At 50.7% G+C, this 24,900-nt stretch overlaps 1 protein-coding gene across 26 annotated transcripts in view; it reads left to right on the top strand.

Moving 5' to 3' along the window:
* macf1a (microtubule actin crosslinking factor 1a) overlaps window positions 1–24,900 on the top strand; it is a 172,815-nt gene that overhangs the window by 95,486 nt on the left and 52,429 nt on the right. For 16 of the 26 annotated variants that reach the window (XM_054745415.2, XM_054745413.2, XM_054745420.2 and 13 more), the window contains 39 exons: window positions 2,165–2,317; window positions 2,686–2,697; window positions 4,829–4,983; window positions 5,163–5,289; window positions 5,377–5,560; window positions 5,656–5,819; window positions 6,003–6,181; window positions 6,260–6,398; window positions 6,487–6,680; window positions 6,873–7,032; window positions 7,111–7,194; window positions 7,279–7,386; window positions 7,468–7,566; window positions 7,645–7,767; window positions 7,843–7,934; window positions 8,515–8,650; window positions 11,454–16,640; window positions 16,711–16,866; window positions 16,948–17,163; window positions 17,232–17,375; window positions 17,499–17,762; window positions 18,461–18,610; window positions 18,675–18,908; window positions 18,981–19,139; window positions 19,211–19,384; window positions 19,704–19,871; window positions 20,009–20,200; window positions 20,274–20,447; window positions 20,519–20,642; window positions 20,729–20,928; window positions 21,006–21,323; window positions 21,396–21,562; window positions 23,043–23,199; window positions 23,298–23,409; window positions 23,484–23,546; window positions 23,636–23,874; window positions 23,960–24,089; window positions 24,396–24,595; window positions 24,666–24,893. In XM_054745415.2, the coding sequence (XP_054601390.1) occupies window positions 2,165–2,317; window positions 2,686–2,697; window positions 4,829–4,983; window positions 5,163–5,289; window positions 5,377–5,560; window positions 5,656–5,819; window positions 6,003–6,181; window positions 6,260–6,398; window positions 6,487–6,680; window positions 6,873–7,032; window positions 7,111–7,194; window positions 7,279–7,386; window positions 7,468–7,566; window positions 7,645–7,767; window positions 7,843–7,934; window positions 8,515–8,650; window positions 11,454–16,640; window positions 16,711–16,866; window positions 16,948–17,163; window positions 17,232–17,375; window positions 17,499–17,762; window positions 18,461–18,610; window positions 18,675–18,908; window positions 18,981–19,139; window positions 19,211–19,384; window positions 19,704–19,871; window positions 20,009–20,200; window positions 20,274–20,447; window positions 20,519–20,642; window positions 20,729–20,928; window positions 21,006–21,323; window positions 21,396–21,562; window positions 23,043–23,199; window positions 23,298–23,409; window positions 23,484–23,546; window positions 23,636–23,874; window positions 23,960–24,089; window positions 24,396–24,595; window positions 24,666–24,893 (11,265 nt within the window). The remainder of the gene's footprint in view (window positions 1–2,164; window positions 2,318–2,685; window positions 2,698–4,828; window positions 4,984–5,162; window positions 5,290–5,376; window positions 5,561–5,655; window positions 5,820–6,002; window positions 6,182–6,259; window positions 6,399–6,486; window positions 6,681–6,872; window positions 7,033–7,110; window positions 7,195–7,278; window positions 7,387–7,467; window positions 7,567–7,644; window positions 7,768–7,842; window positions 7,935–8,514; window positions 8,651–11,453; window positions 16,641–16,710; window positions 16,867–16,947; window positions 17,164–17,231; window positions 17,376–17,498; window positions 17,763–18,460; window positions 18,611–18,674; window positions 18,909–18,980; window positions 19,140–19,210; window positions 19,385–19,703; window positions 19,872–20,008; window positions 20,201–20,273; window positions 20,448–20,518; window positions 20,643–20,728; window positions 20,929–21,005; window positions 21,324–21,395; window positions 21,563–23,042; window positions 23,200–23,297; window positions 23,410–23,483; window positions 23,547–23,635; window positions 23,875–23,959; window positions 24,090–24,395; window positions 24,596–24,665; window positions 24,894–24,900) is intronic. The other 10 variants (XM_054745424.2, XM_015974124.3, XM_070547282.1 and 7 more) reach the window with 2 other exon arrangements.

Below are 24,900 nucleotides of genomic sequence, written 5' to 3'. Positions count from 1 at the left end.
CAGAGCGAAAATGGCTATTTTGTTGCTAATTTGCAGGAAATATCTAGAAGAAAGTTCTACAGAAAGTAGCTAAGGGTCCTCAGAAATGTAGCTAGCTTTGTCACTAGGCGTTAGGAACAGCAACAAAGTGGCACTTCCCCTCTCTCTGCTGCTAAAGCTACGGATAGCAAAAGCTACGGGCGATGCCTGAGCGTGAACGCGCATGAAGCAGCCTGCTCGACCCGAGCACCTCTCTTTTTCTGTGATTTTGCAGAAAAACAGGCAATCACAGTAAAAATGCCAGGGTTCATTCTACAGGACCAGGGCGTTGCAGGAGAACGTATGAAGAAGACATTTATTATTTCTATACATGTTTTGGCTGTCACACTTCCATAATGTCCCTTTAAATACAGTTTCCAAAGGTCTTAAATTACCAAAGACCCAATAAACAAGATTCTTTTATTTTTATAAAAATTTTGTGAATTTCCAGTTACTGTTCAACGTTTTTTGAGTACGACGTTGCCGTAAGCGGAACCGTACACATTCAGCTGGTTGTGAAAGGGGACTATTTTTAGATGAGCACATTAGCTGGTTAAGCTAGTGGGCGCTTGCACCATGGGGAAGTGCAAGTTTAATGGTAACTGGATGGCTAATCCCACGTTCGCGACGTGGTTAGCACCAGTTCCAGCCAATAGCTGGAAATTATAGCGTAAATTTAATTTAAAAATAGCTTAAATTTGGTCAAAGTGGCCTTAAAAAGGTCTTAAAAAGTCTTAAATGTGGCTCCCTTAAACCTGCAAATACCCTGTAATGGTGCTTGTTTTGTGGGGGAGAGGAAGAGTAGCTGTCAGGATGAAGAGCTCAGAGGTAGAGGGTTCAGGAGGTCTGGGAGCGTCAGCCGCTCCAGGCTGGAACACCAAACTCCTGACGGGAATCTGGGTTTATCCTTGTTTCACTCGTCGTTCAACGGTAGATTATTATTGCTCATTTTTATTCCCGTAACTTTCATACAAAACTGTAGCCTAGTGAACTAGACCAAATTCTTGCTTTGCAAAGAATGGTCTAGGCATGCTCCATTGGAACCTCCGCAGCTCCTACCAGGACTCTGGCTAGCCAATCAAAGCTCTCTAGAGGGGTTTCAAACACATAAAGAGCTGTGATTGGTCCATAATGGTGGGCCAATCATAGTGCTCTATCTGCTTAGTGAACAAATCACAGAGCTTTATCCGCTTTCTGGGCCAATCAGGGCACTCTATTGGGCTATTCCCATCTGAACCGGGTCGGCCCGGGCCGGGTAGCGTAGGTTGTTTACATATCTGGGTGGTCTGGTATTTTTCCGGCTCATTCTCAGCCCTCTTCTCGAGGAGGTCTGCTTCAGGCCGACCAGGGCCAACACACCCACTGCTGACAGCAAATTCACACCTTCCATTAGAGCAAGCCCACATGGGCTTAAGGCAAGGATGTGTGGAATCAACCGGGCCAGACTGGGGCTACCCGGCCCGGGCCGATCGGTACAGATGGGAATAGCCCATACGTGCCTGGTGGGTGGGATGATGCAACAGAGTGAAACAAGAGTATGTCACATTCATTGTCCAGTGGAATGCGGAGATCATTTGAAAGACAACGGTAGAACCCGCCCCACAACCGAGAGCCATCAATGGAGCGTGGCCAGACTAAATTATATATTTATTTAGTCTGGCTTGCCAGGCTAACAAAACTGCAGACTACACTTAAAATCATGATTTACATAAATAATGTGATTAAGAACAGATTTGGTGTTTTATTCTGAAACAGGATTTTATTGTTACCCATCCAGGCTGATTTACACACTCAAGAGAAGCTTTGCTGTCAAATTCAACCAAATATAAAACATTTTAATGACATATTAATGGGTTTTATTACCATTAAGCAGGTTTCTAATGAGAATTTCCAAGCTCATAAAGTGGTTTTATGCTGGATTGTCCTAATCTGATGGTAATCTGCTGAAAGTTTTATTCTTTTCTTCGTTTAAGTTAAAGTAAAATAATTTTAGCCCTTATAAATAAATAAATAAATAAATAAATAAGAAAAAGGGTTGGGGTTAAACCCTCTGCTCTCCTGGGGCTGCAGCGCCACCTGCTGGTCTGAGTTAGATTATTTAATCTCTGCACCTCCTAAAAGCCCGTCGCTCCGCCTCTCGCTGCAGGAGGAGAAGGAACAGCTGATCAAGTATCGGAGTACGGTGGCGAGCCTGGTGGGGCGGTCCAAAACGGTGGTGCAGCTCCGCCCCCGCAGCGCCGACAGCCCGCTGGACGTGGCCACGCCCATCAGAGCCGTCTGTGACTACAAACAAATCGAGGTACGACCGGAGTTTGGAAAATGTGCTCTGTGACCTTTGACCTGAATCCAGTGTAGAGAAGGAATGTTTCTAATCCAGCATGAAATCCTGGTTTTCCTCAGAAAACTCAGAATTTACTTTTTTAAAAACTCCAGATTCCTGAATCTTGTTGGGATGAAATCCGTCCTCTGGAATGTCGGGGCGGATTAACATCCCGTCATTCCCGAGCAGCTTCCCACCCGGGCATGCAGCTGCTCCGGATGGTGTCCGTGTTTGCGGAACGTTTCTGTGCAGTAATCTCTCTCTCCTTGACTTTCCTTTGTTTTCTCCTTCCTCTCCATCCCCGTCTCACTCCCTCCTTCCTGTCGTCTGTCGGCTGGGCTGGCAAGACAAGCGTTCAGGTATAGCTGCCTCTCTTCTCCCTCTCTAACCTCAGATCCTCACGCTGCTCCGTCCTGCTTCCTGATCCGCTGATTTCAGGCTCTAATAAACCCGTCGTCTCCTTTAATCCGCTTCCTGCTCGGAAAACGTACTTTTATGGGACCAGTTTTCCTGCTGTGAATGACGGGAACTTTTGTGCTGGGAGGAGAAAGCCGGGTTATTAAACCTTCCTGTTCTTCGTTGCTGCGATTTCAGGAACCGATTGTGGTATTTTTTTGTTTTTGCTGGAATTAAAGCGGAAGATCGGAGCTCTTAGTGAAATAATAAAAGTTTTAATGTGATAAAATGGGACTAAATCACCCAGAGACCCATGGTTTCAACACACGATGTAATCATTCATTTATTTCATTCATTCTGTGACAAGAACAAACTTTTATTTTGAAACAAATAAAAATATTTTATTTAAAACTGAAACCAGAAAACAAAAGTATAAAACGTCTTATTTTACTATTAATGAGAAATTAATAATTATATAATATTATTGTTGTCAGGATGCTTTTATTCGTTTTCTAAACTTCTATTTAAATTAGTATTTTCTGGTACAGAGACACTTTTTTCTATTTATTATTATTACTATTATTATTATTATTATTATTATTACTATTATTATTACTATTACTACTATTATTATTACTATTATTATTATTATTATTACTATTATTATTATTATTATTACTATTATTATTACTATTAATACTATTATTATTACTATTATTATTATTACTATTATTATTACTATTATTATTATTATTATTATTATAATTATTATTACTATTATTATTACTATTATTATTATTATTATTACTATTATTATTATTATTATTATTATTACTATTATTATTACTATTATTACTATTATTATTACTATTATTACTATTATTACTATTATTATTACTATTATTATTATTATTACTATTATTATTATTATTACTATTATTATTATTACTATTATTATTATTACTATTATTATTACTATTACTACTATTATTATTACTATTATTATTATTATTATTATTACTATTATTATTACTATTATTATTACTATTACTATTATTATTATTATTATTAATATTATTATTACTATTATTATTATTACTATTATTACTATTATTATTACATTATTATTATTATTACTATTATTATTATTATTATTACTATTACTATTATTATTACTATTACTATTATTATTATTACTATTATTATTACTATTACTATTATTATTATTACTATTATTATTACTATTACTATTATTATTATTACTATTATTATTACTATTATTATTACTATTACTATTATTATTATTATTATTATTATTATTACTATTATTATTACTATTATTACTATTATTATTACTATTATTATTATTATTACTATTATTATTACTATTATTATTATTATTTTAAAACACTTTCCTGTAATTCCACTTTTTTTTGTTTATTCTGCTTTATTAAAAATGTTTAGAAAATAAAGATTTCTTGTTCAAATACATTTTCTAACATTTTATTTTAATATTAAAATATATAAAAATACTATTTATCTTTTTTATTTTGTGATTTGAAGTATAAATATTCAGTGTTAAATGTAGTTTCAGTTTTTTTTACTTGTGCATGAAAATAATAAAGTGAATAAAGTTTTTATCAGACACGTTATCAGCTTGTTTATTATGTGTTTAGTAAATAAAAGCAGAGTTCCGTCGCAAGCGGACTCCGAGGTTCGGGAAAACGCGTTCCGGGCGTGTGTCTGTGCTCAGGGACGGGGTGAGAAAGGCAGAACCGAGTTTCTGAAACAATCTTCAGGTTTTAAAAACGATCCGAGGGAAATCGGCTCTGGGATGTCGTGGCTTCGTTTCCACCTCCGCTTCTCTAAGATCGTGTTTCAGCTTCATGACTGATTTCATCCTCTGATCAACGATGAGCTCATTTCTCTTTTCTTTTGCTTTTCTGCGTCTGTTTTCCTTCTCGTCTCATTCCCTAAAACTTCTTCAATCCTCCGACTGTTTCCGGGCTCTTCTGTTAATTGTTCCCATCTTGTCCCTCCATCGCCTCCGTGTCCCCTTCGTCCTCCTCTTCCCCTACCTCCCTTCTGTCTCAGATCACGGTAAACCGAGGAGAGGAGTGCGTCCTGCAGGACAACTCCCAGAGGACCAAGTGGAAGGTGATCAGTCCCACGGGGAACGAGGCCATGGTGCCCTCGGTGTGCTTCACTGTCCCCCCTCCCAACCAGGAGGCCATCGACACTGCCGCCAGGTGACACGCCCACCACACCTACCTTATGCATCTATTTGTCGGGGTTCGTTTGTTTGTCCTTGAACTCGAGTTAAACATGAATCAAGAACAGGCCGTACTAATCAAACCAGATCATCGCCTTTAAAGACCGACGAAAGTCCGTTCTGGTTCGTGACTCGTCGGGTTTGTTTTCTAACCAGGGTGGAGCAGTCGTACCAGAAGGTGATGTCGCTGTGGCATCAGCTCCACGTGGACATGAAGAGCGTGGTTTCGTGGAACTACCTCCTCAAAGACATCCGGACCATCTCGGGATGGACGCTGGACACGGTCAGGCATCAGCCGTCATAACCGGATCTCGGCAACCTCCCGTCCTCCTCTGTCCTCTTAACTCTGTCCCCCGTGTGGATGTCTCAGGTCCGCAGTCAGAGTCCCTCAGACCGCCAGTACGTCGTGGACCACCTGGACGCCCAGCTGACGGACTTCCTGTCGGACAGCAAGGAGAGCTCTCTGTTCACGCCGGCGGAGCGACGCGAGCTGGAGGGGGAGGTGGAGGAGGCGCTGCAGCACTGCCAGGACCTGCTGCGGAACATGGAGACCGGTGATCCAAAACGCCAAATCCAAACGGTCAAAATGGCTGCTTGGCACGCCAAATTAACCTGAAATGTCCCTCCTCTCCTCCTGTACTGTCTCCAGCGGAGAAAGACGAGTCCGTGTCACGGTCGTACCTCTCAGAGCTACAGGACGTCGCTCTTCGTCTGAACGAGGCCGAGCAGAGGCTGACGAGGAGGATCGAGACTCCGCCCCCCAGCCAGGCATCAGGCGGCGTTGACCTCACGCTGCAGATCGCGGAGCAGGAGGTCAGTCAGAGCGCCACCTGCTGGCCACAGAAGGCTAAAATGAGTTTTGTTTCAGAAACGAGTTCCTGAACGTTTTCAGCTCCGGTTGAATAAAAAATCTTAAATCTGTTCCCAGCTGCATCCCAGTGAAGTTAAATAACTCCGGTTTTACTGATGGACTAAAGCTCCTGATGTCTTTTCCAGAAGCAGCAGTCTGAGCTGGACGCTCTACGCTCCGGTTTGGGAGATGTGTCCCGCCGCTGCCTCAGCTTCTTCCAGGAGAAGCCGACCTCCTCCAGCGTTCCCGGCCTCCAGTCCCAGCTCAGCCAGGCTGTGGAGAAGATGGACAAGCTGCACAACCTCTCGTCGGCCTACCTGGAAAAGTTAGTGAGACTTTTCTCCATCCTTCCTCTTAACTTCAGAAATCCGTGGAAACGTCTAAACGTTTTTTTACTCTTCAGGTTAAAAACCGTCGACGTTCTGCTGAGGAGCCTGGAGGAGGCGGAGTCTCAGGTCAGGAGGTACGAGAGCAGACTCAGTGAGGAAGACATCGTTCCTGCAGACACCACGGCCATCCAGAACCTCAGACATCAGCTCGGGGTGAGACAGGAAGTGTTCTTTAAATGAAGTCCTTCAAAACAAGAGCCCAACCTTTAATGCTCATGCCGTCTGCGACCGTTTGCCCCAGAGGTGGCAGGAGGAGGTCTCCGAGCACGAAGGCGTCTTTCAGGCCCTGCAGGTGCAAACGGGCCGGGCCAAAGAGGCGGGGTTTCAGCTCAGCCGGCTCCACCCAGACCGCAGCCCTGAGCTAGAACGCTACCAGGAGAGAGCCAATCAGCTGGCAGAGAGGTGGAGCGGAGTCACGAAGCAGCTGGAGACACGGTGAGGAGGACACGAGCCGTCTGACCCGCCACAACTTTACTGGACTTGTTATTTTATTCGCCGAGTCGCCAGCGAAGAGCAGAAACTCTGCCCCAAAAAAGCAGGAGGCCGACGGTTTTAAACCCGGAGGTCCACGGGTCGGATCAGAACCTTTACTGAACGTTCTGACGTTTGTTTCCTGTTTCTCTTCAGACGGACCGATCTGGAGGTTCTGGGCCTGATTCTGCAGCAGTACAGAGACGGTCACTCGGCTCTCATCGAGTGGATCGAAGACACGACAGAGCGACAAGAGAACACCCACCCAGAGCAGACGGACAGCCGAGTTCTGTCAGAACAGCTGGCCCAGCAGACGGTCAGAACCGAGCAGTTAGACCCGCGGAGACGTCGGTGACCTTCCCGTTGTTCATCATCCTCTCCATGTCCTCTTCAGGCATTAGTAGCTGAGATCGAGCAGAACCAGACCAAACTAGACGAGTGCCAGACTCACGCCAAACAGTACAGCTCCTCAGTCAAGGTACCAGAACTTCCGTCTGAAGAGCGCCCCGCCCCGACTCTCTGGTTCCGCTTTTTAAAGTCTCTCCATGTTTTTGTCCGTTAGGAGTACGAACTGCAGCTGATGACGTACCGAGCCTTCGTCGAGTCGGCGCACAAGTCGCCTGTGAAGAGGAGGAGGATGCACTCTTCGTCTGACGCCGTGACCCAGGAGGTGAGGAGGCGCCGCGCGGACGCGTCAGTCACCCATCTGGAAGATTTGCTGAGTTTTGTGTTTTTGGGAATGTCGTTGCAGTTTATGGAATTACGTACGCGTTACACAACGTTGGTTACCCTGACAACCCAACACGTGAGGTACATCAGCGACGCTCTGAGGCGGCTGGAGGAGGAGGAGGTGAAGATTGACTCGGACTAGGAGAGGGAAAACGCGACGGACTCCTGATGTAACAGGTTGTGTTTTGGGTCTGAGCAGAAGGAGGTGCAGGAGGAGAAGCAGGCCAGAGTGGGTCAGGTCTCAGAGCTGCTGGGCTGGGTCAAAGGTCTCCAGGGACGGGCCGGAGGCCCCAGCGTCGAGTCCTCTCTAGCTGCTCAGCAGGTAGCTTCCAGGTGCTTCTGGCTTAGATGTTGGACGTGGAGGAAGGTGTCTGATCACAGGTGTGTCCTTCTGCAGGTCATCAGTGAGCAGCTGGCAGCCAAGAAGGACCAGGTGGCCGAAGCCATCAGGAGCACACAGGTCTTCCTCAGGTCCAAGCAGGCCAGCAAGTGAGTCTGGACTCAGAACCGGCAGAACTAAGAGGGAAATGTTTTATCCAGAACTTCCTCCCAGCAGCAGCAAGAGCTTCCTGTGATCTTTTTAAGCGTTTCTAAGCAGATTTACTGGCTGATGTCACGCTTTGATGGTTTATTTTCCTGCATCTTCTCAGGAAAACTAAGAAACCGAACTAAGAGAGAACGAAGAATAGAAAAACATTCTTTAACGTGTCTCTTAATGACTCTAAAATCTGGATCTAGTCCACCCAAGACCAGAAACGTGACCCTCAGCCAGGCTGGAGAGTCGCCTCGTTGGGTCAGCAGTCTGATTTAGTTTCCTTTGGTGTTGGTCCGACACTCAGATTAACGAGCAGGATTAAGTCTGAGAAACGGCCTGAAGGGACAGCTCTAATCCAGTGGCTCTTCAGCTAGCTGCATTTTACACTAGTCTCTAAAAACGCTCGAAGACTCAGCGAAAGGTCAGAGACGAGAGCTTCAGGACGTTTGCCATGACGATCACAACAGGTGTGACTCCAGCGTCTGCGCGGCCTGCAGCTGAGCAGAGTCTGATGACATCACCCTCTATGTGCAGGCTGTCTCCCGAGGAGCGCGCTCAGGTGGAGGCTCAGCTGGAGGAGCTGATGTCGGCCTACAAGCACCTGTGTGACAGCTCCACCCAGCAGCTGCAGCAGCTGGGGCAACAGCTGGCCAAAGAGGAGGAGAGAAAGGTAAACGGGCCCAGACACGGGTGGGGGGGTCATCAGACCCAGGAGTCTGAACACGCTCGCTAGCTAATCTAGTGTGTGTGTGTGTGTGTGTGTGTGTGCGTGTGTGTGTGTGTGTGAGTTTGTGTGTGTGTGCGTGCGTGTGTGAGTTTGTGTATGCGCGCGTGTGCGAGAGTGAGTGTGTGTGTGTGTGTGTGTGTGCGCAAGAGAGAGAGAGAGAGTGTGTGTGTGTATGCACACGTGTGTGTGTGTGTGTGTGTTTAGCATGTTGTGTGTTCACAGAGCATTTTTAAAACTCACTCTTGACCTGCTTTAACAAAATCACAGACCCGTTCAGATCCAGTAGAGTTCTGTTAGAATAAAGAACAACAAACGTTTTTACTGGATGCGGGTCTGAACCGGGCCTCTGCATGTTACCTTCATCATCATCATCATCATCATCATCAGAACAGCCACTAACAGCTTAAACACTCGGCCTCGTGGTGCAGCTGTAGAAACATCTCATCTAGTGTGTTTATTTACTTGTTTCATAAAGTCAACATTTCATTGTTTACTTGTTCCAGATTGGTTTTGTTTATTAGTTAGAAACTGAACAGGTGAGGCGTTTTTATCAAATACAGGTGTGGGTTTGTATCGTGTGGGTGCACCATTAGGCCAAAAACAACACGACAACACTCACTTCACCATTTGAGCATGTTGTGTCCAGATCACATGACTGTGTGTGTGTGTGTGTGTGTGTGTGTGTGTGGTAAACTGTGTTTGTTTGTTCTAATGCAAACTATTAATGTGTGAAACTTTAAACCAGCGATGTGCTTGAAACTCACTAACAGCCACCGGCGGACGAATGTGGACGTCTGAGGGTGAGAGAGCGAGAGAGAGAGAGAGAGAGAGAGAGAGAGAGAGGGATTACATCAGGCCAGGTTAGCGTGCTGCTGGTTAGCTTTTGATGCCATCTTGGTGCTCTTTGACCCTGCGTCTCTCTGGGCTGCGACAACGGGTGGTGGGGGGGGTGGGGGGGTGGGGGGTCTTGGCTCCTTGTCGGTCTCACGGGGACCCAGAACCTCCGCAGTCAGGAGAACTGAGGAATGGGTTTGTTCACCTGGAGAAGAGCAGAGTTGTAGATCAGAACATCTCAAGCTACCTTTACTTTTCCCGCCCGCAGCAGGAGCCACGCCTACTCCACGTCTGGGACCAATAGTTGTTAGACGCCGCGTTGGCAGATTTGATGTTACAAGCTGTAGCTCCAAGAACTCTGGAACCTGGTCCAAGAGACAAAAATATATCACTTCCTGAAAAATTCAGTCATTTTTTTTGTCCGTCTTCATTTGGAGTCAAATTTAGGATCTAAGGAAAATGTGGTTCTGGATTTTGCCGGACCTGATTAATTTTGGACTCTGGTGACCGTCTCAGCTTCATCCCGATGACTCGTAATCCAGCACCTGGAAGATCTGGTCGTTATTTTGGGTCGAAACCAGGGATGTGAATCTTAGAGCAACTCACGATTTGATTCGATTCCGATTCTCGGGGTGCCAATTCGATTTAAATTGATTCAAGAGTGTCGGCTCCAGGATGAACTACTTTGTTGTACACGTTAGTTAAAGAAGCTACGGGACATTTTTATTAGACTTTAAACTGGTCGTGCTCCAAAAATGCAGATTTACAAGGTAAACTAAAGTGATTCTAAAACTAAACAGAAACAATCTTTTGACCAAAAGGCGACATTTATTTTTGCTTACCTTGTAAAATATAACAAGTCTGTAGTTACCTAACCGTAGCTTTGAAAGTAATACGGTCAAATACTTTTCAAGTATGTGTAGAAACAAGTTACATGAGTAATCCTGAGTACTCATTTATCAACTTAGAAAATAAATATGAGAATATCTCAAATTTCTGAGTATGGAAAAAATGACATTCAAGCTCCCTCTTATCAGCAGATTCAAACATAAATCGTCTCAATTTATGGGACCACAAAAGTAATCAGAGTACGGACTCTCAGACCTGTAACGTGCCAAATGTTTCAGTTCTTGGAATCGATTCTGAATCTTTATAAATAAGAATCCCGATTCAGACTTGAATCGATTTTTTTTCTAGTCAGAACCTTCTACAAGTCGCCTGCAGGATGGAGCCAGTCCACCAAATCAGGACAAAGTCCAGAACAAGTTGGTTCCAGACAAAGATGGAGGAGAAAGCCTTTTAAACCAGCCGATGTTGCGTTTTATCCCCGTTGCTTTTCACCTTTCGTGTTGTTCACCTGCTGATCCGGTTTGATTCAGAATGAAAACCGTCCGGTTCTGATCCGGCGTCTCCGGCGGCGGCGGCCCAGCGAGATGCTGGCGAGTCGGTGGGCAATGGAAGGTTTTTAGTGGGATTTAGAGTAGATCAGAGTTAGACGTGAGAGGGGCATGCAGACAGCTAGCAGGCTTCTCACCTGTCGTGCCTCGCTCTGCCGAGCCGTTCCCGGCCCGTTTGTGTGCTCGTCATGGGACAAACCCGTACGGTGAGTAGCGCTCGCTTCTTCTCTTTCCGTTGCATGCTTCTGTCGTTCTCCTGTCCTCCTGTTTGTCTCCGTGTGTTCAGAGCTCTTCCTGGTCCCGTTTGCATGATGGTTGTAGCTGGTTTCAGATCAGATGTTAGATGTTCAGTAGAACGTAGCCCTACGTGTTTGTGGGTTTTCTTTTTCTGGTCCTTTCATCTGTTCTATGTAGTAAAACACACGTATGTAAAGAACGTACTGTAGAAGTGGTCTTTACGCTCGTCCCTGCCAGAATTATCACTAACGCCACGTTTCTTTCCTTTCCTTCCGCAGACCCGAGCTGCCATCGCCGGGGTCATCGACTTGGGAACAGTGGAGACCTTCTCGGTGTTCCAAGCTGCCCGACGAGGTCTTATTGACCAGGACTCGTGCCAGGTTCTGCTGCAGGCTCAGCTTGTCCTGGGTGGACTCGTCCATCCCGTCTCTGCTGTCCTTTACTCCCTGGACTGTGGTCTGACTCAGGACCTCGTCGACGCTCGCACCCAGCAGTCGCTGTTGGAGCTGCAGAGCGCTTTAGATCTGATCAAAAACACGGAGTCGCTGAGGGATCGGGGCGTTTTACCCGCCGCCGCAGCAGTCGAGTCCGGGTTCATCAGCGAAGAGGTGGGACTTCAAATTTTCCACCTTCAGCTGAGCACCGGAGGACTGAGAGATTCTTCTGGAAGGATCCTAAGCTTGGAGCAAGCAGAGGACACGAGAGCTTTGTCTCCCCGGATTCTATCCAAGCTTCATTCCCGACTACAGCTCAAAGAGCTGATCGATCCCAACTCGGCTGAGAAGGTGAACATGGAGGAGCTGAAGCTGCGCTGCATCATCGATGATGACTCGGACCTTCTACTCCTTCCTGTCAAGCAGCAGCCTGGAGGAACCGTACGTCTTCGATCCGGAAGAAAAGTCGGCATCTTCCGTGCCGTTCAGGAAGGACTGATCGATCGGAAGGTCATCGTTCGGCTTCTGGAGGCTCAGCTGTTCGCCGGTGGAATTTCAGACCCGCGGTCCGGCCACAGGCTGACTATCGGCGAGGCGACCCGTCATGGACTCATGGACCAGGATTTAGCCTGCACCATGTTGGCACGACAGCTGCAAAATGGAGGAGTACTGGATCCTCTAAGTGGAGAACGTCTGGGTCTAGAGGAGAGCATCTGCAGGGACCTTCTCTCTCCTCGTCTGGCGCTGCTGGTTCTGGAGTCCCTTTGGTCTTTTATGGGACTTCTTTGGCCCGAGTCTGGAGAGCTTATGTCCATGGCCGAAGCTCTCCAACAAGGGCTGATCTCAGGAGCTCTGGCAACAAGCATCTTAAGGCAAAGACATGCAGTTGGGGGTCTGTATGACCCGGAGACACTCCAGGTCCTCCTCCTGAACCAGGCTGATGGACAGCTAGAACCAGATGTTGTCCAACATCTCAGAGAAATTCACATCCCAGATGTTCTGTACAACATGAACCAGTCAGGAACACCATCTCTAAACCGACTGAGCTGGAGCTCCACCAGCTCCTCACCGCCTCCGTCTCCTCCAGCGGGCCTCGTGTGGGATCGGACCGGTCCCGAAGAACAAGCCAAACACAAGCTGCTTCTTCACATCATGGCTCACAGCTACGTGGACGCTCATTCTGGGACACGGCTGGTACTGCTTGACCAGGAGCTCACAACCATGGTTAAGGAAAGCCGCCCAGCTCCAGAAGAATCTGGCCGGGCCGAGCCCGCGGAAAGTCTGACTTTGGAAGAGTCGGGAATGTCGATAACTGAAGGAGACGTCAGTTTGTCAGATGAAGAAACGACATCCGAAGATGAAATCTCCAGAGTTTTAATGCCAAGAGATGGTGCTGGGATTATTGGAGGGAGCAGAACCGAAGACGTTTCTGATTGGAGAAATGAAAACGGACTTCATCGGGAACCGTCGGGAATTGTAGGAAGCAAAGATTTAACCTCCGCAGTGGAAAATAAAATCCCTGCAGACACAGAAGTGAAAGAACAGATGTCCGGAGTAGAAGAACTAATAAAAAGCCCTGAAGAGGTGGTACCAACCCAATCCCTACCTGGGAATGGTCCTGATCGGGATGGCAGCGGCACCATAGCGGAACCTCTAGAACCAAAGCCAGAAGAAGAAACCGAGGTTCTGTCAGAACCTGCTCCAGGAGTGGAAGCAAACACAAACCTTTACGTAACTCAAGAATCTGGAAATTTAAAACCTTCCAAGGCTCTTTTAACAGGAATCGGCTCCGAGCTTCCGGACCTGGGGCTGGAAGAAGCTGAGCCGGTACTGAAAAAACCGCAGGAGGATGCAGAGTTGGACCGATTAGTCCTTCAGCTCAAACAAGGAGGTCTGATGATGGAGGGTGGAGACAAGCTGCTTCCAGATGAAGCTGTAGCCCAGGGAGTCCTTCCAGGTCACATAGCCGTGAAACTGATGGCTAAGGCGGGTCTGTTCGGAGGATTCCTGGACGCCAGCAGCGCCGAGCCTCTCAGCATGGAGGAAGTCATGCAGGAGGGCTTGCTGGATGAAGATCTGATGTGGAGTGTCTTGAAGTCCGATAAAACCATAGCAGGTGTTGTTGATGTGGAGAAAAGGCAGCTCCGTGGGGTGAGGGACGCAGCTCAGGTGGGGCTGATTGATTCCAACACGGCTGCTCGACTTCTAGAAGCTCAAGTGGCCTCTGGAGGCGTCGTGGATCTTCGCAGGGATAAGAAGGTCTCGGTCACCTTAGCAGCAAACCTGGGATTGATAGACAAGGAACAACGAGAGGAACTGGTGGCTCTGGAAAAGGCCTTCAAAGGAAAGGATGCAGACTCTCCAACAAAGCTGATGAAAGCCAGTTTACAGCTACAGATGGACGGCATTGTTGACCCAGAGTCCAAGTCTCCGGTTCCTCTGGAACAAGCTCTTAAGAAAGAGTTAATAACATCCCAGGAGGCTTATCAGGTGTTGGCCAAGCAGGTAGCTGAAGGCGGGATCATACACCATGCTTCAGGAATGAGGCTGTCGGTCTCTGATGCTGTTGACCGAGGACTAGCAGACCGCTCCATCGCCCCCGGGCTTGAGGATCTAGAGTGGGTCTATCAAGGAAAAGTCAGTGCGTCAAGTAACCCGGAAGCCATCGCGTTCCAGGCATCAACCGGAGCGGTTTCGGACCCTGAAACCGGAGTCAAGCTGACCCTGGCCGAGGCGGTTTCCAAGGGTCTTCTAGACCAGGACACAGCCCGTGAAGTCATGTCGTCTCCAGCCGTCACAAAAGGCGCAGTCCACCCCCAAACTGCCCGCGTCGTTCCGTATTCGGAGCTCGTAAACCAGGGCAGGATCGACATCGAAACGGGAAAACGCTTCTTAGAGGTGAAACCGTTCCAAGGTGTTTGGGATCATCAAACCAGGGAGAACTTGACCCTTTCTGAGGCTGTCGCATTGAAACGAGTCGACCCGGTTCCGGCTCTGAGGCTGCTCCAGAGCCAGGCGGACAGCGGCGGGATCATCGATATCCGAACCGGAGAAAGACTCCCGCATACCAGAGGTTTGGTTGGAGACGATATGGTGGCAGAAATCGCCTCAAACCAGCTGATGAAAGGTGGTTTAGTTGGTCCCGCCTCCGAACGGCGGGTCTCGAGTCTCAGAGAGCTGCTGGAGGCAGATGATGGGTCAGGCCCAGATAGTACTGACTCCGAGACGTCCTCCAGATGTCCTCCTCCTATGAAATCTGTCGAGGTCACTCGGGATGACGACCAGAGATTCACACCTGTAGTCCCAGACCAGATTCTGACCAAAACTCCAGAAGAAGAAGCATCAGAAGGACCAGAGCCAGTGGAGGCTTCACCTGAGCCGGACCAGTCCATGGACATCCTCCTAACATTTGCTTCCAACGTCGAGAGAAGAATCCAGCGAACCATAGAAGAGATAAAACTACAGAAAGATGCTGAAACATCAGAGGTTCTTCTGAAACAGGAACCTGGTCAGAGGCTGGTCCAGGAGAACATCTTCAGAGGAGAGACTCCTCAGATGGTGGTCTGTCCTTCAGAAGAAGACGCTCAGGACAACGTCATAGAAGAAAGGAAGGATGAAGGTGACCATCAAGCATCTGGAGAAGTACATACGACAAAAGTTAGAGAGGACAGAGAAACGAGAGACAGAAACGTGCTGCTGGCCGTGTCTGAGAAGACGAGAGGAGAGGATTCAAGGCCACAGGAGGATGTGAAACGTCCAGAGATGCAGGCTGATGCCAGGCAGTCCGATCAGGTCGGGACTTCGGCGAGTCAAGAGTCGGAAAACAAAACCAAAAAGAAAAGAAAGAGCAAAAAGAAGACTAAAGGTAAAGAGATGGAAACGCATCTTCCAGAAGTTAAGCATCCATCCAGAAAGGATGCAGGATCCTCGGAGGCTGCTGACGAAGACGCTGATGAACCAAAAGGTCCTCAGATGTCTGACAGTCCAGCAGCTCTCCCTGACACTCCTCAGATAGGAAGTTTAGAGCAGACTGATGCTGGACAGGACTTAGTGAAGCAGGAGCAGGAAGAGGTTTCTGTTGTTGAGAAAGACGAGGCTAAAACGATGTTGATGAAAGACCCAGAGGAGGTTGATGAGGAGGTGGTTCTGGTCTCTGAGCAGCAGGAACCAGAGAAGAACCAGGAGCTGCTCAAAAGGACCACTCTTGGAGAAGAGGAGAGAGCAGCGTTGGTCCTGAAAGCCGAAGAGGGCATTCTTAAAAAGGTGTTTGAGAAAAACGTCAGTGAGAAGCAGGCTGCTGAGGAGCTGGAGGCTCTGAGATGCAAGGAGGTCAGGAAGACGGAGAGTAAAGTCACGCCTGCTGGAGATCAAACGGCACAAAGTCCTGACAGCGATGCTGGAACGAGACGGACAACAAGAGCAGAAGATGAGCCTGGAGCGTCTTCAAACGAGACGGAGAAGGTGAGAGAGGGTAAGAAGGGCATGGAGGCATCAGCGCAGACCAAAGAGGCTCAGCAAAGTAAAAGAAGCAGGAAGAGCAAAAAGTCTTCAAAGGTTCCAGGCAGAGAAGGTCCTGATGCTGAGGAAGCCCCCTCAGGTGTGGAGTCTGCTATCACACCGGCTCCAGCAGCTCCAGAACTCGTCGGCTCCGGAACAACTGGCGCCATCGGGAGGTCTTCAGAGGAGAAGCCAGCCGCTGAAACTCAAAGTCCAACCAAACCCGGGACAGAAGGTTCACACACAAACACGGGCGGCTCCACCCTGTCATCCCGAGATGTTTCAGTCAGGCTGGACCTCCAGGTGGTTGCTCCTGGTCCTGAAAGAAGTAAACGGATAAAATCACCACCTGGAGCCGAGAGTCCAGAGGGTCCAGAATCTCCAAAAGTCCTGCAGCAGCTTCCAGACGCTCCAGAAATAATGACCTTGGCTTCAGGAACGTCGGAAGTCCCCAGAGAGGCTGATCCTGATGTCTCACCTGAGAGCCTGAGTCCTGAAGCTTCAGCCGCCTCGGGAGCGTCGTCCGGGAGCAAGGTAAAAGGGAATTTCATTACTGGGTTTGGTTTTGTCATTTTCCACGTCTGATTTGATTCTCCTCCCAAAGTCTTCGCTGCTCCGTCAGGAATGTTTGGAGCACGACCAGAGGATCGTAGCTCTGGTCTCCATGATCAGACACGCGGAGGTCAGACTCAAGCGGCAGCAGCAGCAGGCGGTGGGCCGCGGTCTGGTCGGGCTGGACGACATCATCTCTCAAACTGAGGTCAGATACCCGACGCCGCTTCTAGGGATCAGCGCTGGTCGAACCGTCCGTCAAACTTCTCTCTCTCATCGGCTTTTCCAGACTCTGGACCTCGAGCTGAGGGACTTGGAGCCTGAGATTAGGAAAGAGGTAGAAGCTGCTGAGCGACTGTTGAATCCCAGACCGGACCACATTCCTCTGCAGCTCCTATTGGCTCTGGAGAAAGATGGGCGGAGCTTGGCTCGTGGGTACGAGGCGGCTAACGTTCTCTCCGAGGGAATCCTGCGCAGCCTGAGAGACCGCCGAGCCTCGTGCAAGGTAACGACGTCGGAGCCGCTCGGCCGAGCCGCTCTGCAGCCGAGTCTCACCTTCTCCGTCTGCTTTAGGAGGCGGTGACGGCCCAGCAGAGGTCTCTGGGACGAAACGTGGACACGCTGCTGCTGTGGCTGAAGGAGACCGAAGGAAGGATGGACAGAAAGGATGGAGACAGGAACCAGGATGAGATCAGTCAGCAGCTACACCTCTGCAAGGTAAGCGGGAAATTCACCGTTTTTAAGCTGTTTCAGAGAGCCGGAGTCGAGTCGGAGTCGGGAACGTCTCCGTTCAGCTCCCAGGTGATTCTAACGGGGGTGAACTCGTCTCTCCTCTCACAGGAGCTCCAGTCCTCCCTGTCGACCCGGTCCAGTGAGGTCAACGACCTGATCTTTGACATCCAGCTGTTCATCTCCGAGCGGGCGCAGGACCTGAGCCCGGATCAGAGCAGGCGGCTTCTGGGGCAGCTCCAGCAGCTGCAGGGGGCCTTCCACCGAGCGTGGGGCCAAGCCGAGGCCTGGGCCGAGGTTCTGTCTGCCCAGCAGAACCGAGAGGATGAGCGACAGATCAGGGAGAGGCTGAAGGAAGACAAGAAGGAGAGAGAGGTTTGGGAAGAGACGAGATGATTCCTGCAGCTTTTAACTCCCGTCTCCGTTTTCTAACCGATCTAAAACACGTTCAGCTCCGGAGAGTTTAGTTACTTACAGGTGAGGTTCTGTGGAGCGGTTCTGATCCGTCAGTGTTTCACCCGCAGCAGGATCCCGGATCGGGAGAACCAGGGGACAGCTGGTCCGAGCCAGAACCACTCGGGAGAAAATCACCTTTGGAAGTTTTAGATCTTTCCTTAAATTCGTATTATTCTTTAGTCGTAACGAATCTGTTTTCGTTACCAAGTGCAACTCGAAGCGTTTCTGTTCATCTGAACAGAACCGGGATCCCTCTGGCGGTCCGATCCGCTCCAGAACCTGTAACAGTCGCTCCCTGCTGCCACCTCTCTGCTAACCTGTTGGCCTGCATGTCTGTAAAACGTGTTTTATTAACGTGTTTGCTTGCCGTTCCAGATCGCCACCGGAGAAAGCCGCTTGCTCACGGCGGTAACGACGCGCTGCCTTCGGCTCTTCCGTCTCACCTGGGGGGGGGGTGTGTGTGTGAACGTTTGTGTGGGAGTGAACGTGTGATTTCTGGACACAATCTGCTCAAAGCTTGGCCCGTTCTGCACCACACCAGTTTCATTTGTGATGAACATGTTCCGGACCCTCAGCTCCTGTCAGATTCCTCATCTCTGCTGCCTTCTGCCCCCCAGGTGGTCCAGCAGCAGAGAGCGGAGTGTTCTCACACACTAGAAGGTCTCAACCTGTGGTTGGCTGGAGCCGCCAGCCTGCTGGCCAATCAGAGAGCCGGAGCGGAGTCAGGTGACGTCAGCGTCCTGCAAGAGAAGCAGAGGAAGTTGAAGGTAAGGCGTGAAGCACAGATTAACGGCACGTTTCGGGTTTTCGATGATGACGTTTTGCCTCCAGGAGGTTCAGAAGGAGCTCGGCGCCAGGGCTGAAGGTGTCGCCAAGGCCGTGCGCTCGGTGGAGGAGCTCCTGGCTGAGAGAGGAGAGAGTCTGAGCCCAGAGGAGAGGTCCGACCTCCAGGAGGCGCTAACCCGGCTGAAGGAGCAGTACAGCGCTCTGACAGACTCGGCAAACACGTCGGTGTCGGCGCTGGACTCGGCCATCAGCACCACGGTCCAGCAGAACAGCCAGAGGGTGAGACGCTCAGGCCTCAGAACCGCAGATCCACGCGTCAGAGTCGGACTTTATTCCTGTTCCCCCCCCCAGGCTAAAGCAGAAGAAGACCTGCAGGAGACCCAGACCCGGATGGACGCTCTGCTGAAGGAGCTGAACCAGACCGGCAGAACCGGGTCGGCTCTGGACGTTCCTGATGCGCAGCCTTCACCACCAGAGGGCGCTGTGGTGTCTCACACAGAGAGGCTGCAGGTTTGAGTCTGTCCTCTGGTTTATCCTCATTCAGCTCCACAGGTTCTGACCTCTGACCTTTGACCCTTCAGGTGGAGCTGCAGCAGCTTCAGGCCCAGCAGGCTCCGCTGCTGCAGGTGACCCAGTCGGTCCGGTCCCTCCTGGATCAGCCCGACTCCACGGTTCCTCCTGAGGAGAAGCGGAGACTCCGAGCTGCCCTGGACCAGCTGCAGGCTCAGCACCAGAACCGGCTGCAGAGCTGCCAGGTACCGGCGGTTCTTCTCCCCGCACGAGCCGAAACCATCGACCAATCACGTTTTTATTTTATTCTTTTTCCTTTTAAACGTTTATTTATAAACATTTTAGCTTTTAAATCTGCTTTAATTTAAACAACGTTTTTGTTTTCATTAAAATACTTTTAAAAATAATATTTCAAAGCAAAATTAAGCAGAAGTTAGAAAAGATTTTCATATTTATGACGAACTCTTTGATCCTGGAAGCGGAGCGCTGCTCCCAAACGTTCCTGGTTTTGTGCCGAACTTCTTCCCTCAGGAGGATTGTTGATGGTGATCTTCCCGTTTTCAGGACCGTCTCAGGAAATCCGAGGCTCTGAAGGATGAGCTGACCAAATTCGTCCAGGAACACGGAGATCTGTGCTCCTGGCTGGACCTGAGTGAACAGGAGCTTTGTTCCCTGGGGGAAGGAGAAACCGACGCACACGGGCTGAAGGACCGACTGGAGGAGCACAGAAAGGTAAAGACCCGATGGAAGACGGAACGTTTCATCTACCACTTTCTGGGAAAACTCTGCGTGGTTTGGGATCATTTACTTCCCGGACATTCCCGATGGCAGCTTTTCCAAACTCATCCTGTGACGGTTTTCCTCTGCAGCTCGGTGAGGAAGTCATCTGCCACAAGGCCGACCTGCGCTTCGTCTCCATCTCCGGTCAGAAGGTTCTGGACTCGGTTCAGGCAGCTTTGGAGCAAGCTGGCGGATCCGAAGCGGCCCTGAACAGCATCCGGCAGCTGGTGTCGGAGAAGCTGCAGGATTCCAGCCACAGATACACGACCCTACACACCAGAGTGAGCGGGACCGGGTCGCAGCCCCGTTTGGGTTTCTGGTTCCGGTGAAGCACTAACTCTCCTCCGTGTTCAGTCCACAGAGCTCGGCAGCCATTTGTCCGGGTTGTTGGAGCGGTACCAGCAGTACCAGGATGAGGTCATCTCCCTCCACTCCTGGCTCAGCAACCATGAACAGAACCAAAGCATCTCCACGTCCAGCGGCGACACCGACCCGCAGAACCTCCAGAGCGCTCTGAGACAAGTCCAGGTGAGTTCATAAAAAGGCAGAAATCCGCAGCGGAGCGTCGGAAGGAACGTGATGAGTTCTCTTCCCTGCAGCTTCTTCAGGACGAGCTGGCGGAGCGCTCGGTGCAGCTGGAGAAGGTCCAGAGAGCTGGCCGGGTTCTGGTCAGCACCGACGAGGCCCCGTCTCTGAAAGCTGTGGACATCCTCTGTGCTGCAGGTGACTCCGTTCCACCCAGTCTGCTTCCAGGTTTATGACACAGCTCTAGAAATGAGGTGTTCTGACTTCCGGTTCCGTTTTCCTAGACGGTTTGGAGAAGAGGTTCGGGAGCCTCTCTGCGTCGGTGTCGGAGCGGGCCGAGCAGCTGCAGACCGCCATGGCCCAGTCCGTCAGCGTCCAGGAGAGCCTGAAGGGCCTGCTCAGCTGGCTGGACCAGCTGGCCCTAGACCCCAGTCCAGTAGAGCCCACAGCTCAGGCTGTACAGGACGCTCTGACCCAGAACCAGGTGAGTCCAGAGGAGCGCCGAGGCCCAACCGGACCCACCAGAACCCTGAATTCATCTGCTTCCTTCTCTTGGTGCAGAAACTCCGACAGGAGCTGCTGTCCCGGCAGGGCAGCGTGGAGGCCACTCGGGACTCTGTTTCCAAACTCCTCCTGAGCTCCGACTCGTCCACGGCGCCGGGCCTCCAGAGCGGTTCGGAGGAGCTGACCCGGCGCTACGCTGCAGCGCTGACCCGCCAGGCAGAGCAGGAGGCCGAGCTCAGAGCGCTGCTGCCCCACCTGGAGAGCTACGAGAGGCTCGGGACCGACCTGCAGGTCTTCACCCAGACCCGGATGAAGGTTCTGAGCCCGGCGGGACAACCGGACCGCAGCGTGGGCGACTACCGGCAGACCATCGAGGTTAGCCCTAGCCCGTAAACACACGGAGCTCCTCAGCAGCGACCCGACTGTGACCTTCTGTGGGTTTTTTAGGAGGTGAAATCGGAGTTGGAGCAGGAAGTGGGTCAGCTGAAGGGGTTCTGCAGCCTCGGTACCGAGCTCAGCCAGTCCAAAGCTTTCCGTAACACTCAGAGTGTGCTGGACAAGGTCAGGGGGGTGACGGACGAGTTCACCAGGCTGCAGGAAAACATCAACGACAGGTAAGAAGTCCCAGTCACCGGGACGCGGAGACGGGAACCAGTTTCTCCTGGTTTCCATCGCGGTTTAGTCCCGCCGGTCCTCCCGCCGGTCCTCCCACAGGTCCTCCCACAGGTCCTCCCACAGGTCCTCCTACAGGTCCTCCCACAGGTCCTCCCACAGGTCCTCCTACAGGTCCTCCTACAGGTCCTCCCACAGGTCCTCCTACAGGTCCTCCCACAGGTCCTCCTACAGGTCCTCCTACAGGTCCTCCCACAGGTCCTCCTACAGGTCCTCCCACAGGTCCTCCCACAGGTCCTCCCACAGGTCCTCCTACAGGTCCTCCTACAGGTCCTCCTACAGGTCCTCCCACAGGTCCTCCCACAGGTCCTCCTACAGGTCCTCCCCTTTTCTGACTCGTTAAACTAAACTCAGGTGTTTCCTGATGACCTCATCCAGCGACACGGACCTGTACACGGAGGCGCCACGTGCACGTCAGGTCTTTCCTGTGTTGCTCTAACATGTGAACCTTGCTAAGACCTTCTAGAAGCTGTGGTTGCCATGGCAACCCAGTTTGACTCCCTCCGTGGGAGAAGGGGACGAGTCTTTATAGGTGATGAAACCACTAGAACACTCCGATGATTCCGTTTGTGTTCGCCGTGCCGACGGACGACTTCAGCGGCGCTTTGTTCGTCCTTTAGAACGTCGTCTCGGATAACGGAACCTCCGGGAGTCGAACCGGCAGCACAGGACCGTTTTATCTGCAGTCAGCCTCGTGGTTTCACATACACACACATACACACACACACACACACACACACAGACACACGCACACACACCATCTCTCACACACACACACACACACACCATCTCTCTCTCTCTCACACACACACAGACACACGCACACACACCATCTCTCACACACACACACACACCATCTCTCTCTCTCTCACACACACACAGACACACGCACACACACCATCTCTCACACACACACACACACTCCGTCTCTCTCTCTCTCTCTCTCACACACACACACACACACACACACGCACACACACACACACACACACACACACACACACACACACACCATCTCTCTCTCTCTCACACACACACAGACACACGCACACACACCATCTCTCACACACGCACACACGCACACACACACACACACACACACACACACGCACACACACACACACACACACACACACACACGCACACTCACACACACACACACACACTCCTGCAGGTTTCGGGGCCAAAGACGATCTTCGTGTTTCGGTTCTGATTCTCCATCAGAAACACGTTTTTATCGGTGAGATTTTTCCTTTTACTGACTTAGTGAGTGTAAAAAAAAGTCTTTGGGGAAAAGTTTGGAAGGAGGATTTTCCTGGTTTGCATTTGGGAACGTCGCCCAAACAAAGCGCCGACCGCACCGCCCACAGCTGCTGCTCTGTCTTCGTTCCTCCTGACGACTCCTCTCTCGTCGGGTCTCAGGTTTTCTGCCGCCCAGGCTTGCGAGCAGCAGCTCCTGGACTTCCGCGGCCTCTCCGCATCCATCGTCCGCTGGCTTCAGACGGCCCAGGACCAGCTGACGTCCAAAGAGTCCAACCTGGACACCGAAGGCCTGCAGAGGCGAGTCCGGCAGCTGCAGGTGAGCGAGCTCAGGAAAGCAGCCAGTGGGAACGGTTTTCATTCATGAGCGGTTTTATTGTATTTGGTGAGGAGACGTTTAAACGTGTCTGACCTCAGGAGCTGCTGGCCGACTGGACCGCTCAGGGATCCAGAGTTCAGGAGCTGAACAGAACCGGTTCTGAGCTGGAGTCGCTCATCATCGATGTCACAGCCCCTCAGACCAAAACCGGTGAAGATGACAGTTTTCCACCTGAAACTCTGAATCCAGGAGTGTTTAGGTATCTAACTGTGCTCGTCTCTCAGGTGTCCCTCAGGTCAACGGGTCAGCAGGTCCCAGCAGTCTGAACGGGGTTCACACCTGTAAAGGTGAGCTCTGGCTGCAGACGCAGGGTTGGGTTTCAGGCTCCTCCTTTAGCCGGGTGTGTCCGAGCTCTGATCCGTGTGTTTCCTCCCAGACCTGACGGAGCTGCAGGTGTCGGTGTCGGATGTAAACGCCCGCTACGACCATCTGGGCGGAGACCTGAAGGAGCGTCTCAGCCGCCAGCAGGCGTCTCTGGAGCTGAGACTCAAGGCCAGACGGGACGCCGAGGAGCTGAAGAGCTGGCTGAGCGGCCGGGAGCAAAGCCTGAAACGGAGCCAGGCGGCGTCGCCGTCCAAACCCGAGGCGGTCCGCGCTCAGGCCCAGCAGAACAAGGTCGGAAGGGAGTCCGGTACCTCCCCCCCCCCCCCGCCGTGGTGCAGAACGCGTTTTAACGCAGAGTGAACATTTCCTCCTCTAGGCTCTGCTGTCGGAGCTGGCCGAGCATTCTGGGAAAGTCGAGGACCTGAAGAGTTCATTAAGGAAGCTGATCGCCGACCATCCCGATTCTCCTGAGACCGAGACCTGGAGGCAGCAGCTGCAGGACATCGGTGCGTTCACAGACCGTCCGACAACAGGAAACTCGGTCTTTATTACATAATGTTTATAAAACCAGATTTTATCTGCTAGTGTTTTCCCAGCAAAGCGTCTGTCAGGCTTTTCTACGACGTCTGAAGGATCTCTGGGTTAGGGGAACTGAGATCTAACCGTTAATTTTCTCACATTAATGATATTTTTATCTGAACTGTAGAAAAATTCATGTTTTATAAAACCTTCTTTACTGATTATAAAAAAAACGACTGGATTCTCCGAGTTCCTGATTAAACCTGCAGCGTTCCCTCTCGTGCTTCCCTCAGACTCCCGCTGGCTCTCAGCCAATCAGACGGCTGCTCAGAGGCAGACCGAGCTGGAAGCGTGTGCCGACCGACTTGGCAGCTTCGCCTCGGCGGCCAATCAGCTGGCTCCGTGGCTGCGGGAGAAGGAGCTGATGATGAGCGTCCTGGGACCTCTGAGCATCGACCCAAACATGCTGAACACGCAGAAGCAGCAGGTTCAGGTAGGAGGAGGCCAGGCCTGCAGCTCTGACCTTTGACCTTTACAGGAGCTTAACCTCCTTGTTGTTTCAGTTCATGCTGCGTGAGTTTGAGACACGGCGGCCCCAGTTTGACCAGCTGACCCAGTCGGCTCAAGGAATCCTCTCCCAGACCGGTGACTCCCCTCAGGACCCCAAGGACCTCGAGGAGGTCCGGGCTGAGCTGGGCTCCATCTCCCAGCAGTGGGAGGACCTCACTAGCAGGCTGACGCAGAGGTCGAGCCACATCGATCAGGCTCAGGGAACCAGCGAGCGGTACCAGGTAAGAA

The sequence above is a fragment of the Nothobranchius furzeri genome, chromosome 19 (genome assembly GCF_043380555.1).
Source record: "Nothobranchius furzeri strain GRZ-AD chromosome 19, NfurGRZ-RIMD1, whole genome shotgun sequence".
Lineage (NCBI taxonomy): Eukaryota > Metazoa > Chordata > Actinopteri > Cyprinodontiformes > Nothobranchiidae > Nothobranchius > Nothobranchius furzeri.
Note: the sequence above shows the minus strand (reverse complement) of the source record. Positions and strands in the feature narration are given on the sequence as shown.